The sequence below is a fragment of the Nestor notabilis genome, unplaced genomic scaffold, assembly GCF_000696875.1.
Source record: "Nestor notabilis isolate BGI_N333 unplaced genomic scaffold, ASM69687v1 scaffold14302, whole genome shotgun sequence".
Classification (NCBI taxonomy): Eukaryota; Metazoa; Chordata; class Aves; order Psittaciformes; family Psittacidae; genus Nestor; species Nestor notabilis.
In genome coordinates this window covers 18,738-40,104 of record NW_009917986.1, presented here as the reverse complement: position 1 = coordinate 40,104, position 21,367 = coordinate 18,738, and the positions used below count along the sequence as shown (strand labels likewise).

The 21,367-nt window shown below is 34.8% G+C and overlaps 1 protein-coding gene across 1 annotated transcript in view; it reads left to right on the top strand.

Annotated features, from left to right (window-relative positions):
• Positions 1-3,845: 3,845 nt before the first annotated feature.
• The window catches only part of MOSPD2 (motile sperm domain containing 2), a 21,324-nt gene continuing 3,802 nt past the window's right edge, over positions 3,846-21,367 (top strand). Inside the window, exons 1-8 of the mRNA XM_010009500.1 lie at positions 3,846-4,005; positions 4,636-4,722; positions 6,702-6,856; positions 10,297-10,357; positions 11,539-11,577; positions 12,608-12,732; positions 14,998-15,168; positions 17,962-18,074. Coding sequence (XP_010007802.1) covers positions 3,960-4,005; positions 4,636-4,722; positions 6,702-6,856; positions 10,297-10,357; positions 11,539-11,577; positions 12,608-12,732; positions 14,998-15,168; positions 17,962-18,074 — 797 coding nt within the window. The 5' untranslated portion in view covers positions 3,846-3,959. The remainder of the gene's footprint in view (positions 4,006-4,635; positions 4,723-6,701; positions 6,857-10,296; positions 10,358-11,538; positions 11,578-12,607; positions 12,733-14,997; positions 15,169-17,961; positions 18,075-21,367) is intronic.

The following is a 21,367-nucleotide window of genomic DNA, read 5'->3' as shown; positions in this document are numbered from 1 at the left end:
TTCTACACAGTTTACCAGTTCATCAGAGAAGTCTTGCAGCATCCCAGTTTTGCCTCTTCCACTGGGTGTGGAAGTATTCTGGGATGTGGTAAGGTATGAGCCTCTGGTGCCAAGTGGGGAAGCAGGTTTCCAGACTTCTGGGCAGTTGTCTGAAATGTTTCGCAGAAGTCTGGCGCTGCTGTTAAATACGTGGCTTTCACAAGCAATTTCTCAAAAGAGGTAGCTGTGAATGCTGTTCCTTGTGTTACTTTTTGGGCAAGTGGGGTGTGTTCCAAATACCTTATGAAATTCTGGGGTTTTATACACTTAATTACAGAGATGTCCATGTCCCCGAATACAGGGTGACTAAACTTAGTGTCTCAGCATCTTTGTAGAAGTTCTGCAGGTGTGGAGAAACAAGCACTTACTTTGCTAGTGAGAAAAGCATCAGTATATGTTCACAGGTATCTTAAGTGGCCAGGCTTGGAGATTGTCTGAGGTAAGATACTTCAGTTTGTAGTTCACTTGAATTTCCATTTGGGTGCCCCTCAACTACTGTTCACTTTTTGGCCTCTTAATCATGCAGGATGAGTTTATATTGTTATTTATTTATTTAAACTATTTATTTTTTTTTTGTGTTGAGAACCCCAGATGTCTATTTTCTACCAACTAATTTAACTTCAGAATTTTCTAATAATCCAGTAACTGCAGTCAAATGGTCCATAAGTAATTTTAAAATTAGAAGCATTCACATTATTTCACAGCACTGTTTGAAAAAAGGTTTCCAGATGCCTACAGAATGATGGGAACTGCACAGTTTTGAAGAGGAATTCCTCCTCTGAATTAACGTATTTTCAAAGACTTGGATTATTGGTAGGACTCCAGCAATTTCCTATCCCTCTGCTTTATATGTGTGAGATAAAACACCTTTTTTTAGGAGGCAGATTTTGACTAGTTGTTCCTGGTTTAGTGTATATTATAGTATATATGTAAATTTAGATTATGTGTGTCATTTTGCTGATAATTTAGTTGCTGAATAGGGGAAAAATATTTTAATTTTTTTCAGCTCCTCCTATCTGTGGATCCAGCTTGCTTTTCATTGATGTTGAAAGTTTGGATAAAATGCTTTCTCCATTCAGCTTTCACTTTCATTTTCTTCAAATATTCACGAAGTTATATTTCTATTATTTTTTAATATTATCAAAGTTCAGAGTTTGGGAACATTTGTTAGGGGCCCAGGTATGTGTGTTCTGAGGCATATTCCATGTAATGATGTGCAAATGTTTTTAAGTTATTATTTGATACGTAGTATAGTATTGTGTTATTCTGACAGTTCTGCTCAGTTAGATACTAGGAGCAAAGAAAATGTCCGGAAATATTGTCCTCTTAGTTTTTACCTGCTGGTGTATAGCTTCTTAATTACAAGGTACCCAAATCCCTTATACAAATAGGATATACATGGGACTCATCTCAGAAAAATACTTGGGTGGTTGATTAACTGCAGTCACTCTTAGCTGGAAGCTAGTGTGTGTTAGTGATCATTAAACCAAGTTGGAGTAAGGTAGCTCAGGCACTGGAGACATAGGATACTGATGTTAAAGTAAATTTTTGTTCTTGCAAAGCCCTAGTTTACTGTGGCTATGGGTAGCAATATATGGCTCAAATAATAAATATAACATATTGAATAATACATAGTATAGAACAGCTAGTATACCATGGCTAAGAGAAGCCAGTGCTTCTCTTACTTTATCTGACTCTGGATGTGCCAGTTAGTTACTGTACATAACAAAATCTTTGAAAAGGATCTTGAACCACGACAATGTTACATGATGGGAGGATGTGGAATCTCTTTGCCATTTTGTGTTTTCGAAACTTGACTGAAAAAGGTACTTAGCAACCTGTTTGAATTTGGCAGTTAGCTTTGCTGTGGGCAGGAGTTGGGACTGATATGACCTGAAGAAATCCTCTCCCAATTTTAATTTTTTATGATTCTATCCTGAAACTAGATACCATTAGCATTTCTCTGGCCAAATTGTCCGAATAGTATATCATTTGGGGGATAATCAAATATCAAAGGGGAATGATCAAATTTCAAATGAGCAGTTGAGATTTTACAAAATTTAATGCCCAAAGTCTTTGCAACTTGTTCCATCTGTGGTTGACTTAGAGCCACAGAAAAGTTAAACAGTGTTTCGGTCTTATGCTGAGTGTTCACTTTAATGGGCTTAGTCAGAATACAGGGAATGATCTATCTGGTGCAAGTATGGAAATTACGAAAAAGGAGCTGAAATAGTGAGAGGTTTTATTGGATTGGAGGTTTTGGGGCAGAGAGAAGCAAGTAGGGGACTAAGATTAGGGAAAGTGGGATTTGACTGTAGGCTTGGCTAAGGTACAAGGTAGGTAGTAAGATGGGATCCAAGGAAGGAGAAATTTGAGACCTAATGAAGAAGGAACCAAGTAGGTAATGTATTTGAGAAACAATTGGATGGGAAGAGATGCACTGGGGGTGTGCAACTATAATAACTCCTAGTGGATGAATGCATTTAAACTGTATGTATTCTTACAGTTATATTAGCTAATTTGTGCCAGGAAACAGTATAAATAGAAAGAAAGTGAAATAGGTCATACCTTTACATGTAAGCCACTAAAACTAAAAATAATAGTAAAACTTAATGGTGTCCTTTTCTTAACATCTTTCTCGGAGTTATGAAGTCTGAAATACACATCCCTACAGTGTTCAGTCACAGTTCTAAATAGTTAAATGATGGTGGTCCTGAAAGTAGCTATTTTTAGTTTATTGCTACTGATAGAGGAACAGTCTTTCTAGTATGTTAAAATTAACGTCTGTTTTGTTAACAACAGTCTTAGCTTTTTTAACGCTAATAGCAAAGGATATTAAGCGAATAGTCTAAGAGTTTACAGGGGGTTTAGTAGCTAGCAGGGAGATTTGTACCCGTGTCTGTTGCTTTCAGAAGTCTGTTTCTATCATGAGCTCCTGCTGGATTTACATTCCAATTATGCAGATTTCTCAGACAAAGAGGGGCATTGCTCTAGAAACTGAGCCTTTGTTTAAGGATATCTACAATAAAAATAGGACCACTTAGGCATTTGATTTTACAAACTTTTCTGTTTAAAAAATAGTTAAGAAAACGAAAGTAAAGAGCAGCAGTACTATTTCATCCAAGGTACTTCCCAAAGCATGTTAACCTGTCACCCTGTTGCTAACCTGATACAAGAAGAGTTTGAACCTTGAGGGTTTTGTACTGCTCTAGCGTTGCATGTAATTTGTGTTCCATAAAGTAACATTTCTAACACGAGCAGAATGTGTAGTCCTGTTAAAGAAAACAATTTTGTTTAATGCAGTGATGTAGAGTGTGTGATCAAAAATAATCATTTTAACATCTGTTGTCTGGCTTTCTGATGCCTATAAGTTTGAGAAGGCAAGCTTTCACTAGTGATGCTTAGTGTATACTTTCATCAGTACACAGATTCTTAGACTATATACTAATTTCATGTTAATTATGGAAACCTGGGTTTTTTGTTTTTTTGGTTTTTTTTTTTTTAGAAAAATTAGGCTTGCCCTTCACAGACTTTCTTGTTTTCTAATGGTCTGGTTTGTTTTTTTATTTTGAAGAAGAATAATCACAGAAGATATTTTTCTAGTGAGAATAATCTTGTAGTGTTCCTACGTATCATCACAGTAGACAGACATTTTTAACCAATTTCTCATGCTGTGCTTTGTCTGCTTAAGTCTGAGACTGCAGAAGAATCTATGTATCTAGCAGATGCTTATATTGAAACTTGACAAATCTCCTTTTCATGTTTTCATAGCAGATGCTATATTCTTACAATAATTGATTTATTTGCTAGATAAATCAGATAAATACGATTCTAGAGATGTGGAAAGACTTCAGCAAGATGATAAATGGATTGAAAATTATCTGATTTGGCGTCACGATGTTGTGGATGACACATTAAAGATGATTGATGAAAGCTTTCAGTGGAGGAAAGAGTATACTGTTAATGGTAAGCTATGCTAAATAATGATGGTGTATGTCGCTTTTCTAATGAGCGACAACTGACTTCTGTATGTAGTTTCATAAAGAGCCTTTTAAAGTTCTGGAAGTACCAGAGGATGGGTGTGTGGGGGATGGGAATTAGAACTATTGCTTTTCATGTTGACCAGCACTGAATAGAGTCCTTAAAAAAAGCAAACAACAACAAAAACCCCCACAGAAACCAGGGTTGTGTTGTTATAGTAGCACTGGTCTGGTGCCTTAAGTAGAATAGATCTGAGTTTTATATTGTGACAATGTTTTGAAGGTGAGCTCTATCTACAGGACTTCACAAGCTGAATTAAAGGTTAGAGCTGCAGTTATGAGCAAAAATATACATTTGCAGCACCTTTTCTTATATCAGTTTTTTTATTCTTGCTTCTTCCTGAATAGATCCTACTCTACAGCATGAGAGGAAGAAGATAGCAAAGATTTCAAGAGAGTTCAGTGTTTGCATTAGTTGAGTAAAGGCCTTGGAAAGCGGGTTATAAAGATATCTTTTTGTTTTATTGCTAGACTTCTTCATTTTTAGTGACATCTGTTAAGTTACAATGTAATTATTAATATGGTTACTGAAATAATATTTCATTTGCTTTTGCAGACTTAACAGAATCTGTCCTTCCAAAATGGTTATTTGAAAATGGTTCTCTCTTTCTGCATGGATATGATAAAGAGGGCTATAAATTATGTAAGTTACACAGAATATAATATTTTCAGTCATTGATCATTATTTTTTTGTTTCCAGCAGTTTAGCATCTATTCTGAAAAATAAATGTTTTAAAAATAGAAGTACGTACAAACTGGCAACCAGTTTTTAATAAAAACGAGAAGCTTGTAATTTTTAGTATTTTTAGTACTATTTATTCAGTACTATTTATTTTAGTACTTCTGTCTTTGGATCACAGAAGTGAAATGAGGCAACTTCATCAGCAGTTTTCAAAAATCGTAAAACTATCCTAATTATAATGCAACCTTCAGCTTTCCTTTACATGGTTTCTGTACCTACTGTTGTGAGTATATGACTAGTATAAGTGTTCATTACAGTGCATTGTCATCACTTTTCTAGCAGCTCACATTCTTGTAGTGGCTTTGTGGGGTTTTGGTTTTTTTTTTTGTTTGGTTTTTTGGTTTGGTTTTTTTTTCCATTTTTTTTTTTCTGATGTCATTGGAATGTTCAGTAGCAGCATGGACAGCTCAGGATTGTTGAAGTCTCAAGTTGTGTGATTAATTTCTAATAATTAAAGAATAAGATTTGTAGGGAACCAGTAAATATTGCCTGAAATACTCCCGAATTTTTATTTAATGGTATATAATAGATGGTCGATATTATGACAACAGATTAATTTATATAAAATGTTACATATTTACTTTTAATTAAGCTTAAATTCTATGAGGGAAAAGAGGCTTTTAAAACAAGTGTCTCTTGAGACTTTCCAAGCAGTGAGCTTGAACCTTGAAAAAGACCAAAAATTTAAATCTGAAATTCTGCTTTTCCTTGGTTTCGATGGGCTAGTTTGTACTTCCAGAAATACTCTAACAGTCTAGTCTTCTACAGAAATGACTGTGCTTTAAGCAGCAATATAATTGTCTTAAAAAAAAAAAAAACAAGAAAAAAAAAAACACCAAACCAAAAAACCCCAGAAAAATACAGCTTTTATTCTGTGACTCTGTCAAACTATTCCAATGTCAAAATATTATCTTCTGTGTCAAGCTGTCCCTTTTCTTATGTTATCAGTGCTGTATGAAAATTGCTGCTCTGTTATGTTTCATGATTTTTCTTTTATCTTCCAAGGTATTCAAGGATAAGTAGTAGTGATACCTTTTTGTAACATTTAGAAAGCTGAGTGTGATTATACTAGGTGGTTCCACTTGGTGATATTGGGAGGGAAGAGAAGTAGGAAAAACTATTACTTCCTTGCTTCAGTGGTTGGACTGAGAAAATTATGCAATCATGTCATGACAAGAATGTGAAAGCTGCCTACATGATTTCTGATTTTATTTTCACTGAAACACAGCTAATGTCTCAATTTTCCGTTTCTGAAATGTTTCTTCCATGAATGTTACTTGGGTTAGAATATCTGACTTGGTATGCAAATTCAGATTGTGTTGTAGTGAAGGGTGCCTGGTTAGTTAACATTTGAGTCCACATGCTCCATTTTTATTCTGTTATGTAAACCAGACATTTCAAAGTATAAAGAATTTTTTTAAGAATTATTGGTTACTTTCACAAGAGTCCTGTATTTGAAATTGTTTCGAAATTCTGAATTTACAGTATCTAGTTAATATGCTGTGTACTTTCACAACCACAATAATACTTAGAATATATGCAGAACATAATATTATATGAGGACTATGTGACTTAATTTAAAATGATGAAATTATAATCCTTATAGAAGTGAAAAGTATCTTTCTACTCTACTGTTTGTGCTATATCTTGGTATTTTCAATTTTTTAAAATTTCTGTTGTTAAAATGTGAGCAAGGAAAAGGGGGGGGAATATGCAATTTTTTTCTCTGGCTGTTCAGTGGCCATAAAATCAGTAGAAATGTAGACTACAGACTCAAAGGAGTAAATAAATTTCAGTGCATCTCGTATATATGCATAATGTTTTCTGTTTATATGGATCTGTTGTTTCAATTTTTGTGTGTTTTTCTTTCTTCTCACAAGTTTGGTTCAGAGTGAAGCATCATATAAGAGATCCTAAACAGCAACTTGAGAAAAAGAAACTGGTAGCTTTCTGGTTAGAACATTATGCCAAGAGAGATCATGGAAAGCCCCTAACTGTGGTATTTGATATGTCTGAAACTGGTATCAGTCACATAGTAAGTATTTTTATTGTATTTTTCTGATTGCTTTTTGAATTATGTAACCTTTATCTCTAGAAAAAGGGGAGTCCTTGTGCAGTCCTTGACACATAAATTTGCTTACATCAATGATACGTAGGGCTTTTTCCCGTGATGAGCAGTTTCAAAAATATATATATTTTGCTAGATATTAAAGTCTTGTGCAGCACCGTGAAAAGTTGATCTTAGTTTGGTAGCTAGCCCAAAGTAACTATATATAGTAGCTGTTTACCAGCTCAGTTTGTCAGTTGTCATGGGTGACAGTAGCAGAACTTAGGTTTTAAGTACCCAAAATGCAGTAGGCTGAGCCATCTTTTATTGTGAGTACAGTTGCTGCCATTTCTTCAACAGCTCCATTTTCACTGCCATCCTCTTTTTTGGATGAATCAGTCACTCAGGAGTGAAGGATGGAAAAAGGGGATTGTGGTGAAAGAGGCAGTGGCTGAAATTTTTGAGAATGATGGTCTGTTCTGATAAGTCAGCACCTTCAGTTGACAGTTCTTGTCCTGGTCCTGCCTCTCTGTCCTCCATGCTATGTATGCTGTCCCTATATATTTAAATTGTGCTCATTTCTAAAGTCCCTGCATGCAGCTCCGCCCACTTGAAATTCCATTTTCTAGGTATTTGGGAATAAGTATTAAAAAATAATTCTATACCAATTAGTCAGATGGCAAGTCAGTAGTTTGCATTTGGAATTACTTAGGTATTTATTATAGTTATACACAGGACTGGGTAATTCCCTGCCTGTAGTAACCTTCAGAGAACATTTAAGCTTAGATGCTTACTGTAATTTAGAAAATGTTCATGTATGTTACATAAAACTTAAAAATGCATTTAAGAACTGTTCCTGAACTGATGGTCTTCAGGACTGTCCTGTGCCTATGTGCAAAAGTGAAAGATTTAAAGAACATGATTTGTGGGGTTTTGAATTTTCAAAACCTTTATATACTGTTTCTTCAACCATAATATTTCATAAACTGATCCTGAAAAAATTGCTGTGAAATGTTAAAATTTCCCCCAAACTCCTCCCCATGGAATGTTCTTACTTTGGAAAACCAGTAGTTGAGTGTCTTTTCATTTTCACTAAAGCTTTCACAAAGCATGTAAGCATCTGGTTTTACGTGACCTCTGGAATTTCATAGTGTTCGGGGACACTTAGCATTTGCTTTTGCTTCAGTCATTCTTGCACCCTGTGTGAACCTGTTGTAGCTTGGGGGAACAGTGTGGGAGGTGACATTTGAGTAATTTTAATGTAAATAGGTGAAAATCTACAGTTTTCTATCATTCTCTTCAGCTGGAGGAAAGTACAGTTCTAGCACCCACTTTAAAAAGCATAATCTAAGCTGGTTTAGACTGCAAGGTGAAGATCTTTCCTATCATGACATATTTCTAGATTTAATCTAATAACTAAAAATCTCACAGATTGTCTATAGGTTAAAAAAAGTAGTCTTATTTCCACAGAATCTTGAAAAATTTCTTGCAATGCTATCGTGTTATTCTTACAAGAATGGCTAAAACTTGTTTGTTGTTCCTTCTTTGTTGGTGTAGTGGTAATGCGTTTAAATATAATAAATGCTTTTTTCAGACAAGATTGTTAATGGACTTTGCAGCTATGCAGTACAGGCCCACAAGCTTTTGAGAAGATATTTTGACAAATAAATATGGTTTAATTCAGTTTCGCAAGGGAGGATTGGTCCTCTTATCTGTACTATCCACAATCCTAAAGATAATACAGGAGCCATGTTTCTATATAACAAGAATAGAGGGTTTTAATAATTTCCTTGATGTGAAAAAGCAACTTGATTTGGGTTTTATGGAGCAGATCTTGGAGCAACTTTTTTCTAGTGTCTTTGGGACTCCCAGAGATACACTGAGACAGCAAGTGCTGTCCGTAAGTGTTCCATTGTACAGTGTTGCTGTGTAGTTAAAACATGTCTCACAGAATAGAAATATATTTTTAATGGCTGTTTGTACCCATGTAGAGAGTTGAAAAATTTTGTCCTAAAAGAACTTGGATTTCTGAGTTCTTTTGCAGAGCATGCTTCATGTGTTTGTTCCATTGCTACTGACATCTATGTCAGCTTTTGTCACTGGTCTGCAGCCAGGTAATTCTAATAGCTCATGAGTTGTTGCACCAGTGCAAGTAACAAGAACAGATGTAGTTACTGAATGATCTGCTGAGATCTGTACTTCTAATTCCAGACCTTGATCAAAATAATGGATCCATCCTCCTAATATCTGTTAGTGCTGCTTTTGCATAGTCATTATAATAAAGAGCAGCATTCTTTTTAACGCACAGGAGATTCTAATCAATTCTTGCAAACCTATCACTGTCTTTATGCTATTAAATGAAAGATACTGTATTTGGTAGAAGCAACAGCCAGTTGAGCTAAATACTTGTATTAAGGCTGCCTACTGCCTCTGAAGATAAACTTTCAGCTAGTTTTCAGTTATAGAAGCTACTAATAAAACTTTCGGGTTGTGGGTAATCCTCTTATACAGGGTGTTGTGGTTTCTTTTCCTCTCTGTCTGCAAATGTTGTAATAGCCTGTTTACATCACTTTAGGAGTCTGTTCCCCATAGCACTTTTTACTGTTATGACAGGCTTTGGATCCTCTATCAGCAGTATATTTCTTTTAAAGAAGAATTTCTTATGAAACTATTTCTTAAAGTAGTAGGAGTGGTCACTCCTGTTAGAAGGGCTGGGAAAACTATGAGTACTCATGGCAGGCTTCCCACCTAACCAAAGTACCTTATTGTGGTAAAGCATCTCTTTATATCTGTTTCATAAAATTCCCTTTTTGCCCTTTATTGTGTAGTCAGTTCTATTATACCTGGATTTTACAGTGGAGACTTGGCTGTACTCTTTCCATGCTGCTGCTCATTGGATGAAAATGAGTAGTATACAAGCAGCTCTTTTTGAGAGCTGCCTCTGCCCACAATTTTTCTGCATACCACAAATTAATGCAGTAGTATATTGAAAAATATGCAGTAGCATATTGAACAATATGTAAGATAAGTTATTGAAGGGAGATGTTTAATGCTCTCCTTTATAAGGCTTTGAGATAATCTGTTACGCTTCTCTAGTGCTAAAGGTTTCTTTTTCCTCTATCCTTCCTGTACAGCTTAAATCCCATTGATACTATTGCAGTAGTTTAGATACCTACCTTACTGCATTGAGAATAGGTGTGTTGACTTCTTTCTTAGATCATAAAGCTAAGTTTGACCACAATCCGGCAGCATTTTAATGAAGTGAAAAGCATTGCATTGAGTTAGGATGATGTTTGTAGTATGTGTACAGTTTGAATATAGATTACAAGATAAGTATTTTGTGCTATTCAGTAAATGCCTTAGCCTAACTAAGCCTGTATTTTTCATGTTCTGATTTACATTGCATTCACTCTCTGTATTTATTTTAGGACTTGGATTTTGTTCGTTTTATTGTCAACTGTTTTACAGACTATTACCCAAACTTTCTCAGTAAGTAATGTATATTAACTCTTAAGCACTGGAGACTTGTGTAATAATAGCATTTCATAATATCACAGATGATGGAGGAAAACTGAGTCTTGGGGGGATCATCTTTTTGCATGTGCTTTATGTGGTAACTACATAGAACACACAGACTTCACAGATTCAGAATTTTTTTGTGCTCATGAGTCAGAACGACTTTGTATTGTAAATAAGCTTACATTCATAAAAAATCGACTGGCTTTTGATGAAGTAATAATCTAAGAAATGTTTTTACAGATTAAAAATCTAATAGAACTGAATTGACTTGTTTTTCCTTTGCTACTTATTACTTGGTTAGAAGCTTTGCAAACTTGCATGACAGTTTGTATCCTTTGCGAGTCTTCAGGGAACAAAGAATGAATGGCTGTGGAAAATTTTAGGGAGCAATGGTTTACTCTTGACAGGAATTAGGCAAGATTGTGTGTGTGCGCTTGGAAAAACCTGCATACTTGCCTGCTAGTTTTTTGTTGTTGTTTTTTTTTTTTTTAATGGATAGGCAAACACCAAATAGCTTTTGCTATTGAAAATCTGTATAGCAGCTGCTTAAAGTCTGAATAGTAGATTTCACCTTGCTGATCAAAGTTCAAAACTTTAATCAAATGTCAAACTTAAAGACAAGTGCAACATCATGTTGTTTTGACATTCAGGAGAAATTTTGGGACACTTAAGAGTCAAAGAACTTTTCAGACTTCTACTAAAAAAAAAAAGAAAGCTTGGGAAAAATGTAGATTTACCAAGACTCTTGCTATTTGTTTCTTTAGGAAGAGGAGGTGCTGACTATACGTGTCGAACTTCCTTTTCCGTTCGATAGCTGTTTTTCAAAGGCAGGTTGAATCCTACTGTTCTCTGCCTTATTTGGGAAGGTTAATTATAAGTAACAGTATGTCAGAAAAGTGATATCCCAGAGAAGTGTATAACTTAGAATTTTATTAAGTGTTAGCTTGTTTCCTTGGAAAGTGTTTTTATGCAATAATAGAAATAGGTTTATACAGTTGTATAAAATTGCTTCTACTGGGAGGTGAACATGGAAGTTTCCAAAAATGAGTATACACTTTTTACATGACCATTATTGCTGTGCTTTGTCTTAAATGGAGAAATAAATAACACTTGGCATTCAAGACTATTTCCTCTTCTTTTTGTCTTTCCAGCAAAGATAGTGATCTTTGAAATGCCATGGATAATGAATGGTGAGTTGTTTGGTTTTGGGGGTTTTATTTTTTAGATGCTGATGATTTTTTTTTTTTGTTATGCTATTGCATAGATAGGAAGCACTTTTCCGCTCTGTGTGGATACAGCCAAATGATGGGAATTGTTAAATACGCATCTTTAAATTTTTCAGTTAGTGGATTGCATATGTTTTTTGGTTTTCCTTCTAGTGTTGTATTTGGCATCATACTTTAAATGGAGTCTTTATTCAACCTGTTATCTTTAAAGCTTGGGAAATCTTGGTATTTAGTCTATTCCTTGAATGTTTCAAACTGTTTCCTTTCAAAGCTAGATCTGTTCATGATCTAGAAATACTGTCATCAACAAATGATGAACACTTGTAACAAGCCAAAAAGTAGAATACACAATTTAAGATAGATGCCTGAGGCAGGATACAGATACTGTTATATATGTTTTGATGTGTATACTTCAATAATTATCTTTAGTTATAATGTACATGATAGATGTTATTTCTGTATTTTTACTATATGAATGCATATTTTTGTGCTGGCTTTATATATTTCTGTATATTCATGTTTTGCCATCACTGAAATAACTATGGTGTTTGAAAATCCTCTGTAGATATAAACAATTGTTCTTTAAAGCAGCAAAACATTTCCACAAAGTAGAGTGTATACATATCTTTCTCAACCTCTTGTCACTCAGATTTGGAAATACATTTGGTTTTACTCCCTCAGTACTTCCTGGGGTAAATTCCAAGACAACTTATTAACTCAGATATTCCTTCTGTGAGAGCCTGTGATCTGCCTGCATTCATCTATGGAAAAGTATATGTCCATAAAGTATTTTCTCCATAAATAATACTCTTTTCCTTGCACTGTTTGTCCCTATTATAATAAGATATTTTCACAGCAGGTTCTGCCATAAGTTATGGGATGTAGCTCACTTGTGTTCTGTAAGTGATTTTTCCAGTAATGCACTGGGGAAAAAAAAACAAACCTTCCTGACTACTCATGTGTACCTTTTTGCTTGTTTGTTTGTTTTTTAAAGCTGCTTTTAAAATTGTGAAGGGTTGGCTTGGCCCAGATGCAATAAGCATGTTAAAGTTCACAAACAAGAGTGATGTACAGGAATACATTAGTGGAGAGTATCTGCCACCTCACATGGGTGGAACTGTAAGTATATTAACATTTCATGGTCCTTTTGTGATACATTAAGATACCTATAAAAATTACATATGTGGGGTTGAGAGTTGGCACTTCATGGATGTGAAATTTCTTAAAGTTGTTCTGCCAATGATAATTTGAAAATCATATTAATATAAAATAGATTAATTTCATAAGAATTTTGTATCTGGCAGTCCTAAATATAGAAATAACTTTTCTGAATCACTTACCCACTTAGCTTTTCAGAATTAAAAAGAAAAAAATCCGTTTTAAATGTCATTCTTCCTCCTATTCCTTTTTCTTTTTCCTTCCACCTGATGAGTTTGAGATTGTGTTGCTTAATAAGTTCTGTGAACAGAAAATAGGCTTCATGGCCCTCAGTTTTCATCCTGCTCCAAAGCTGCTATTCATTAAAGACAATTATGTTGCTATTATTTTGTCTTTGCTGTCTCTAGGGCTGCATTTTAAGACATGGCTGTAGAAGATTCTTTTTAAAGGGTATAATAGAGCTCCAAAGACTATGCCACAATTCAGTATCACACTATTAGAACCTGGATCCTATTCTAGTGTAATCTAAATAGCAAAACAGCACAAGCATCTTGTACATCAGGTTTAACTTTTCACAAAGCTGGTAAATCACATCATCATCATAATAGAATAGGGAGCATCAGAATAGAATAACAGTAACAGGTGAGGCCATGTTCATTTGTATATAAACTCAGGGTAGCCAGAACATGAAACTTGTTTTGAGAACATAAAGGACTAAGTTATCTTAAGTACGTAAGTTACTACTGAAAGAAGCAGCCTTTGAAAAGTGCTTTTGCATGAGACTCTTGAAGAAGAGATACCCTCTTTCTCCATGGAAAATTGTTGCCCAAACTCTCCAGTCTCATATAAGAACTTTCTCATGTTAAAGAAAGCTGAAATTGCTGAACTTCAGGAGTGGGAATTGAAGAAAGGGCTGATGATGGCCGAAGTGGCTTCAGTAAGGATTTGAATGGGGTATAGTAGTGATGCTGGGACTAGCTCCAACAGTATTGTACTGCTGTTGCAACAGAGGGGAAAGTTCTTTTCTTCCTTCTTAGAGCTGAGTATTTCCTGTCTGCTTTTTAGGCCAGCTTGCCTAATAGGTAATTACGTCTTTAAAGAAAGAACTTGTGGCTTTGCTACATATCCTCCTGAAGTGCCTAGCTGAGTATACAGTCTTAAGAGTTATTCTTTATCTTGCCTTGGTCTCATTGCCAGTTAGTGGATTGTTGACCAAGTTGGTTCCATGTTACACATCTTTTAAGAGCATTAACAGGTTTCCCATATAAGGTTTTTCCCTTTTTCCTAACATCACATTATTGTTTGTTTTGAGAAAAACACACTTGCTTGTGGAGACCTCTCTTGAAACAACTTTTTTTAACTCCCTTCTGGTAGCATAGCTTGGGAACTGTGGACATGTCTGAAGTCTGCCTCACACAAGTCAAAGCTATGTTATTTTCCTCTTTCACGGGAAAAGCTGACAGAAAAATTCAGTTTACCTGGGGTTAAAAACTGCTTGAAAATGCAGTAGGAATGGAGATCCCTGCTTAAACAGTTTCCAACATTAGATGTAATGAAACTATTTGGAGACCGTTAGGAGAATTTCTAGTTGGCAAAAACCTGTTTGTTTACTGGTCTTCCAGTGGAAAAGATATCTTTACTGTAGGAGCACTGAGAACTTAAAGTATGCTGCTTCTGCATTACTCAGGTGTCTTGAATATGTTCTTTAAATTGATGTGGTATTCCAAAGACTGAGGTCTGGCTTACAAGATATGTTAAGGGTCCAAACACTAGGTTAAACTGGAGGGATTATTTGGGGTTGTTTTGTGGTTTGGGGGTTTGTTTTTTCTCTTTTGTTTTTTATCACTTTTGGAACCTTCTTTAGAAATGGCTGTCTTAAACCATCTTTCTTACAACTAAAAAGAAACTTGGGCATTAAGACTCTGAATGCTGATCCTTGATAGACCAGATTCTACAGTTGTGCTGCGACTATAAATAACAACAGTGGCTAAAATTTAGCAGCTACATTAGGTGACTATTTATTTGTGTATTAATGATGACAAAATAAAAACTACTGGTAGTGTCACTTTTCTACACAGGGGTCCAACTTAGAATAGGTAAATGAAACATACAAGTCATGTGAAGAAAAGAAGAAAAAAATACAATATTTCCTTTTAAAAAATACTGGAGAAGGTACTTCTTATCCTCCCGAATAACTGGTCCTTTAAAAATCTCCTTATGTTTTAGGATTCTTTCAAGTACAGTTATCCTCCATTGGTTGATGATGATTTTCAAACTCCTTTATGTGAAAATGGGCCCATTACTAGTGAAGATGAGCATGAAAGTAAAGAAGAAATAGATGCTGACACCAAGGAGACTGGGGAGCTGAATGAAACACAAAACCTTAATCAGAAAAAGGTATCTAACTGAAGGTTGAGGCAAGCTTAGTTAAATGGTTACAAAGTGGGACAGGAGGCACATAGATTTTGTTTCTTGTCTGGCTTTTACTTTGTGTGTTGAATTTTTTTCTGAAGTTCTTTTTTTTTCTGCTCTTCAGTTTGACAAAAGAATCCAGTAAAACTGAAGATTATTCTTTGCACTTTCAACCTTGCTTGTTTTCTTTTAAGACCAGTTTCATACTTCTGACTGAGCAAAATGTATACCAAGTATTTAGTGTATCTCTGGAATACAGTAAATTATACAGTAAAATTTAAAAGTTTTCTGTGATTTGTTTTCAAAGCTTGTGTCTTTCTAATAGATTTATTTTTAATCTTGGGTTATCTAGTGGTAAATCTTAAAATACATCTAGTTTTCTTAGAAGTTGAAGTCAGTATGTACATGGGAATATTAACAGTTTAAATATTTATACTATACTGGATATTAATTTGTTTTCTTAAATTATTGATAAAACCTCAACATATAAAAATTTTCATTTAGTCTCAGGAGAAATTGTGTCCCCAATCCATCAGTTCCGTTTTACAACATAATCTTCCTGCAGTGGTGTTTATCCAGAAATATAAAGGCATTATTTTACACTAGTCCTTATGAAGTGCCATTTAGAACTATGTAATCATAGTCAGTGGGGATATCACTCTTGAAAATAGTAGGAAAAAATCTGAAATACACTACTTTAGTGCCATAATTAATTTTGGAATATGCATTGCAAAACTTCTGTTTAATGGAGTAGAATACTTCATGCATTGCATAACCACAGCAACTTCATGACCATTTAGACTCAGTAGCTTGTTTCAGTTGTAGCACATCTTCCAAGCTCAGATTCTTAAGATACAGAAATGTGGAGAATTCCTCTTCGGTGTGTGAGTTGGCTTTGGTGCTTAATAACCTCAGTATGTGTTTGTTTTAATTTTGCTTGGCTGACTTCAGCTTTCTACATAACTATTTTTAAGAGTGAAAAAGGTGAAAAACCTATCTGATTTAGCTTATGGTGTTTTCTTTTTTATACAGTGTAATCAAACTGCTAATCTTTTCAAGGAACTAAGATTGACGTTTATGCTCATCGTGTAGCAATCATGAGGCACACTTAAGGCCCTGTCTTATTTTTTATTATTATTTTTTAATTAAATTTAGAATTAAATTACTTAAATTTAAAATTTCAGACCGTATTTCTCTGTTGGTACTGTTTCTGTAAGAAATGGATTATTGTTTTGGTTCAACTCACTATTCTTCTAGTCACATATTTAAGAATAATACTTGCTGTTTCTTCCACAGCAAGTATGCCTTTGTTGGCCACTTCAATGTTTTGTTCTTTCCCAAAATGTGTTTTTCAGAAGTACTCCCTTACTGTCTCGGAATGGCTGGCATTTCTTTTTTCTTAGTTAATTTTTTTTTTGCTTGACTGTGTCTAAATATAAGTATTCAAATATTGTTTAACAAGGCCAGCTTCCAAACTAATGGATTTAAAGTGATCTGCAAGATGTCATTGTCATCATTATGTACTGCACTACCAATCTTTATATGCAGACTCTTGTCATCACTGAGAATTCATCTGTTTTATTTTAGATGTATCTATAGATACATGTATATAAATATACATTTGTGTGTGCATGTACGCATATATATGTGCCTCCCCATATCCCGCAGAAGGGCCTATTTCTTTCCACAGAGTAGAGAGAGACATGAGTCATAAACTTCACTAATAAGTGCTTGTCCTGTAATGCCTCCAACTTTAATGTGCTGGCAGCTATAGGAATATTTTCTCTGGTAATTTTAATTAGATTTATATAGAATTAAACCCAACACATAACTAGTGCAGGTATGTGTTAGTTACACTAACCTTTTACTATAACTGTAATTTTATGTATATATATATAAAAGGAAATCAAATTGCCAAGTGGTTTCTTTTTATAAAAATCTATTTTCTATAAAATTTTGTGTTCCTTTCATTCTCATACTTCTAATTTACATAAATGGAATTCTCTTCATGTCTTGTCTTTGTATTTTAAGCGCAATAAAACCAAAGCTAAGCAAACTGTTCAGCTAGCTCATTTTGAGTTGTGATGTCACTAATTTTTTCAGTCTCCTGTATTTATTTCTTCCTGGCCCTGTTGCACTTAATTGCAGACTTCTTTCATTTTTTTCATAAGATGTCCAGGCCTGCTGACATGTATTTTCTTAATGTAAAAGAGGAAAAATCTCAGAATGTAAGTGTCTGCAATTTTGGATGCACCAATTCAATCAGCATTATTTCTTTTAAATTCTTCAATACTTCAGAATTCTACCTAAAAGCTGTGAAAATACATTTAGCAATTCTGCAATGCAGTAAAGTCTGCAACTGTTACTGTGTTTTCTGTTCAGTGTTGCAGTGATTGTACAGGGGTGTCTGCTTCAGTTGAAAAGTTTTCCGGTGGAATAACATCATCTGTGCTTTGTAATCCTAAATATTTGAAGTACTAGTAATTTAACGCGTCTGGAGTTCTCAAAAATAACCAACTTGAGTATCAGGAAAATACATGGAAAACAAAAATTGTAGTTTTGTTTCATGCATGTTTAATGCATTATATAACTTCTCTGACAAATTATTTTTTCAGTGGACTTCAAGCAGCTTCAGGGAATGAATACATATTAAGCTTCGTCTGCAATATATAAATTTTTGAAATAAGCCTCATCATATTCTTTGAAATACCTGCATGATTCTGTAACCTGTATAGCCCAGGTTTCTAGCTAATCAGTATAACTGTCATTTTTACTTAGATGAATTCTGTAGAACAAATTTCCAAATCAGAGGAAACTGACAAAACAGAAATCAAACCAAAAAATGCAAAGAAAGCATTAACCACTTTTAAAGGACCTTTATTGCATATCAGGTAATAATAATTTTCTTTTTTTTTTTTTTTTAATGTGCCTTGGACACTTGAGTACTGAATTAGTTGGTTTTCAAAATAAGCTATTTTTTTCAGGCTATTAGAGGAAAACAAGCTACAAACATCCTTTAAATAATTATTTAAGAATTATTTTAATTATTTTTACAAAGCTCAAAGAATATTTTCGGGTTTACATGCTTTTAGTGAATCTTTCGGTGTTATAATTGGCATGTTTAGTAGGTGTACATTTCATGCAATCATAGAAACATTAATGCTTTCGTTTATATTGAGAAATTGTTGTTGGATTTAGTTAAACTTGTGCTTAGCTGTAATGAGAGCAGTGGTTTGACATTGATTGCTTTGGCTTAAGAAAAACCAATGTGTTTTCTAAGACAGCTTTCACTGTTAAATCTCCCTTGAATTCTTTTAACTTAAGATGGTGTAAATGTCTACGCTAGTAGTTTGCACCAATTAAACATAATGAATGGGTCCAATTTATCTTGCCTGGGAAGTGCTCTGTATAAATGGCATATCAGTTCAGAAGATTGTATTATCTAAGGCGCTTATATCTTGCTGTTTATCTGCCTTTTATCATTAAACTAAGGGAGGGGGGGGAATCAATTAAACAATTTCACTTCTTCATTTCACTGCCCTTGAAGGTAAAATGCTTTTTTAGAAATTGATTTAGGTGTTAACTTTTATTTTCACTTCCAGTTTTCTATTAGGTGAATGAAGAAAATATTTATAGGTAATTCCTTAGCTAATTTTGTAAGTGCTGTACTGACTTAGTTTTGGAGCGAATTTGAATAATGACATGCTCATTAGCATTAAAAAATGAGAAATTTTCCTGGTTTTGAAATTAAAGTTATCTTTATACCCCTTTGTGCAAAAAACCTCCTCTGTATAGACTTCTCCTATGGAAGGACAAAGGCATAGACTGCATAACTGTGGTTTTTAAAAGAATGATTAATGACAGAAGCATCTCTGATCTTCCACCTACTTCTTAAAAAGCCAAACAAACATAAAACAAACCACCCAAAAACCCCATGACCAACCAACAACAACAATAAACCCCCAAACATAAACAACACTCAAACCCCCCACATGAACTGTACCTTTTTTCTGTCAAAATATTTCAAGTTCTACCATTGAAATAGAAGTGTTGGAGTTCATGTAAATTACATGAAAGAGTAAACTTAGTCAAGTTTAGTGGTGCTAATATTTTTAGTCTTGCTATCATGGAAAATAAAATACCAGTGTGTCCATTTTCCTTGCTGTTTGGTGTGCTGATTTTTTTTTTATTTTTTTTTTTCTCCCCTTAAGTAAACCCTTGAAATTATGTGCAGTGGTTGCCCTTTATTAATACTCTAACTCTGTAGAAGCTAGAATTAGTTTTTATTTCCCTGCAATCTTTCTTAGGTCACTGAACCAAAATTTATCGACGGATGATTTGTAACTAGTCACAGGCACCTCTCTCCGAGACTGTAAGCCCTGCCTGACTGTAAGCTTGTATCCTTGACGATAGCAGCATTGCCCTGTGAAGGGAGCAGCCTAGAGCATGACCAGGAAGCTGAGAACAGCAGCTCTGGCACCATGAAATCACTAGCAGCCTTTCTATGCTTCTAGCTGCTGCTGCAGAAGATGCAGTGAGGCCTTCTTTTAGAACCCCTGCTGGGATATTTCTTACTTATCACTGCGTGGTACTTGTGCTCTTCTTTTTCTTGTATTTGTAGTCATACTAATCAGCTGGCTACCTAATTTAGACCACTACTGTATTTGCCTTGCATACCTTACTATGAAGGACTGGTCTTTATTGACTTTCCTCCTCAATAGATGAATTTATTTGGTAAGACAAAAAGCAGCATTCTACTTGCACTGTCTGGCGGGAGACTAGCTCATGTTGTGGGTGTATTTTGAGACAAGAATTTCTAGTACAAGCTGGAATGGTTACTCCACACACATCAAAGTAATGAAACTAGTGTTTCGAGAATAATTAAAAAGCTTCAGCGTTCATTTAAATTTAAACATTCCAAGCACCCCCAGTGCCATGGAACTGGTTGACTGCATAAACATCAGGCATACAGTAGTGGCCCCAAGCCTTGCTGGTTTGTTTTGTTTGTGAACAGGCACAGTTAGATGTGGAACAAGAAAGATCAGGCTCTAGTGGAACGTTCCTTTCCTTGAGCTCTTTTTCTGGCTTGTTTTGATGTTAGTTATGCTTTCCTGTCTCATTTTTGGTTTATCTTGCAATTGCTGTAACACGCAGCTGCAATAGTGCGGTATTAAGATATACAAAATACTTCGTAACAATTATCCTTCATTTCCTTACTGATGTCAGTTACATAAGTTAAGAATTTGAGAATTGAAAAACAAAACAAAAAAAAAAACCCAAACCTGAGAGAAGGGGATACAGTTACCCTGTTAATCTGTTTTAAACCCATCAGTTTCTTGCTTTTTGACTACACACTTTCTTCCCCACCAAGAAGAAAACAAAAAATCTTACATGGACTGTCTAATGCATTGCAAAACACAGGCACACAGACATACCCCTCTTAACCTCCCCATATCAGACCTTTTCTATAATGGGCTTTCAGGCTTGCCCTATAGCACCAAGGATTTTTTTTCTCAGCTAATACACTGCTTTAAGTGAAAGAAGAATTGGTACTGTAAAATGAGGCCTTTTGAGGAGGAGGTCAAACTAATGTGAAATTGGCATTCTAAAAACGGGAGAAGGGGAAAAAAAAGATAACACTTTTTTTGACAAAGGCCTTCTGTCAGTTCTCATACTGCTTAGTATGGCCGTTCTTGGTGTACTCCTAATGTGACATTGAAAGAAACAGTTTTTCATTTGTTACTTGAGCTTCCTCTGAACTTGCAGGATATGAGCATGCCCCACTTTCTGCCTAATAGCATTCATTTGAATGCTTATTCCAAAATGAGTTGTGTTAGCTTGATGTGGTTTAAAAGATTTCATGCATGACTCTCCTAATTGCACAAGAATATTAAAACCAAGCAATAACTATTTATGCATGTGTCACCAGAAGTATATGGAGATTGACTCATAAGTACAAGTGAATTTAGTGGTAGTGGTTGAAATGGTTGCCACTCGCGGCTATCTGCCTGCTCCTCTGATGTGTGCACTATATCCCTTACAAGGATAGATGTATGAGATGGTAATTACTCCCTGGCTGTGACACCTTGTACTTTTTAATATTAGCATGACTTAAAATTAATGATGCTTTCCCTTAACATACCGCTGTAAGATGCAGTGGCTGAATTGACTGTTTATATCTGTT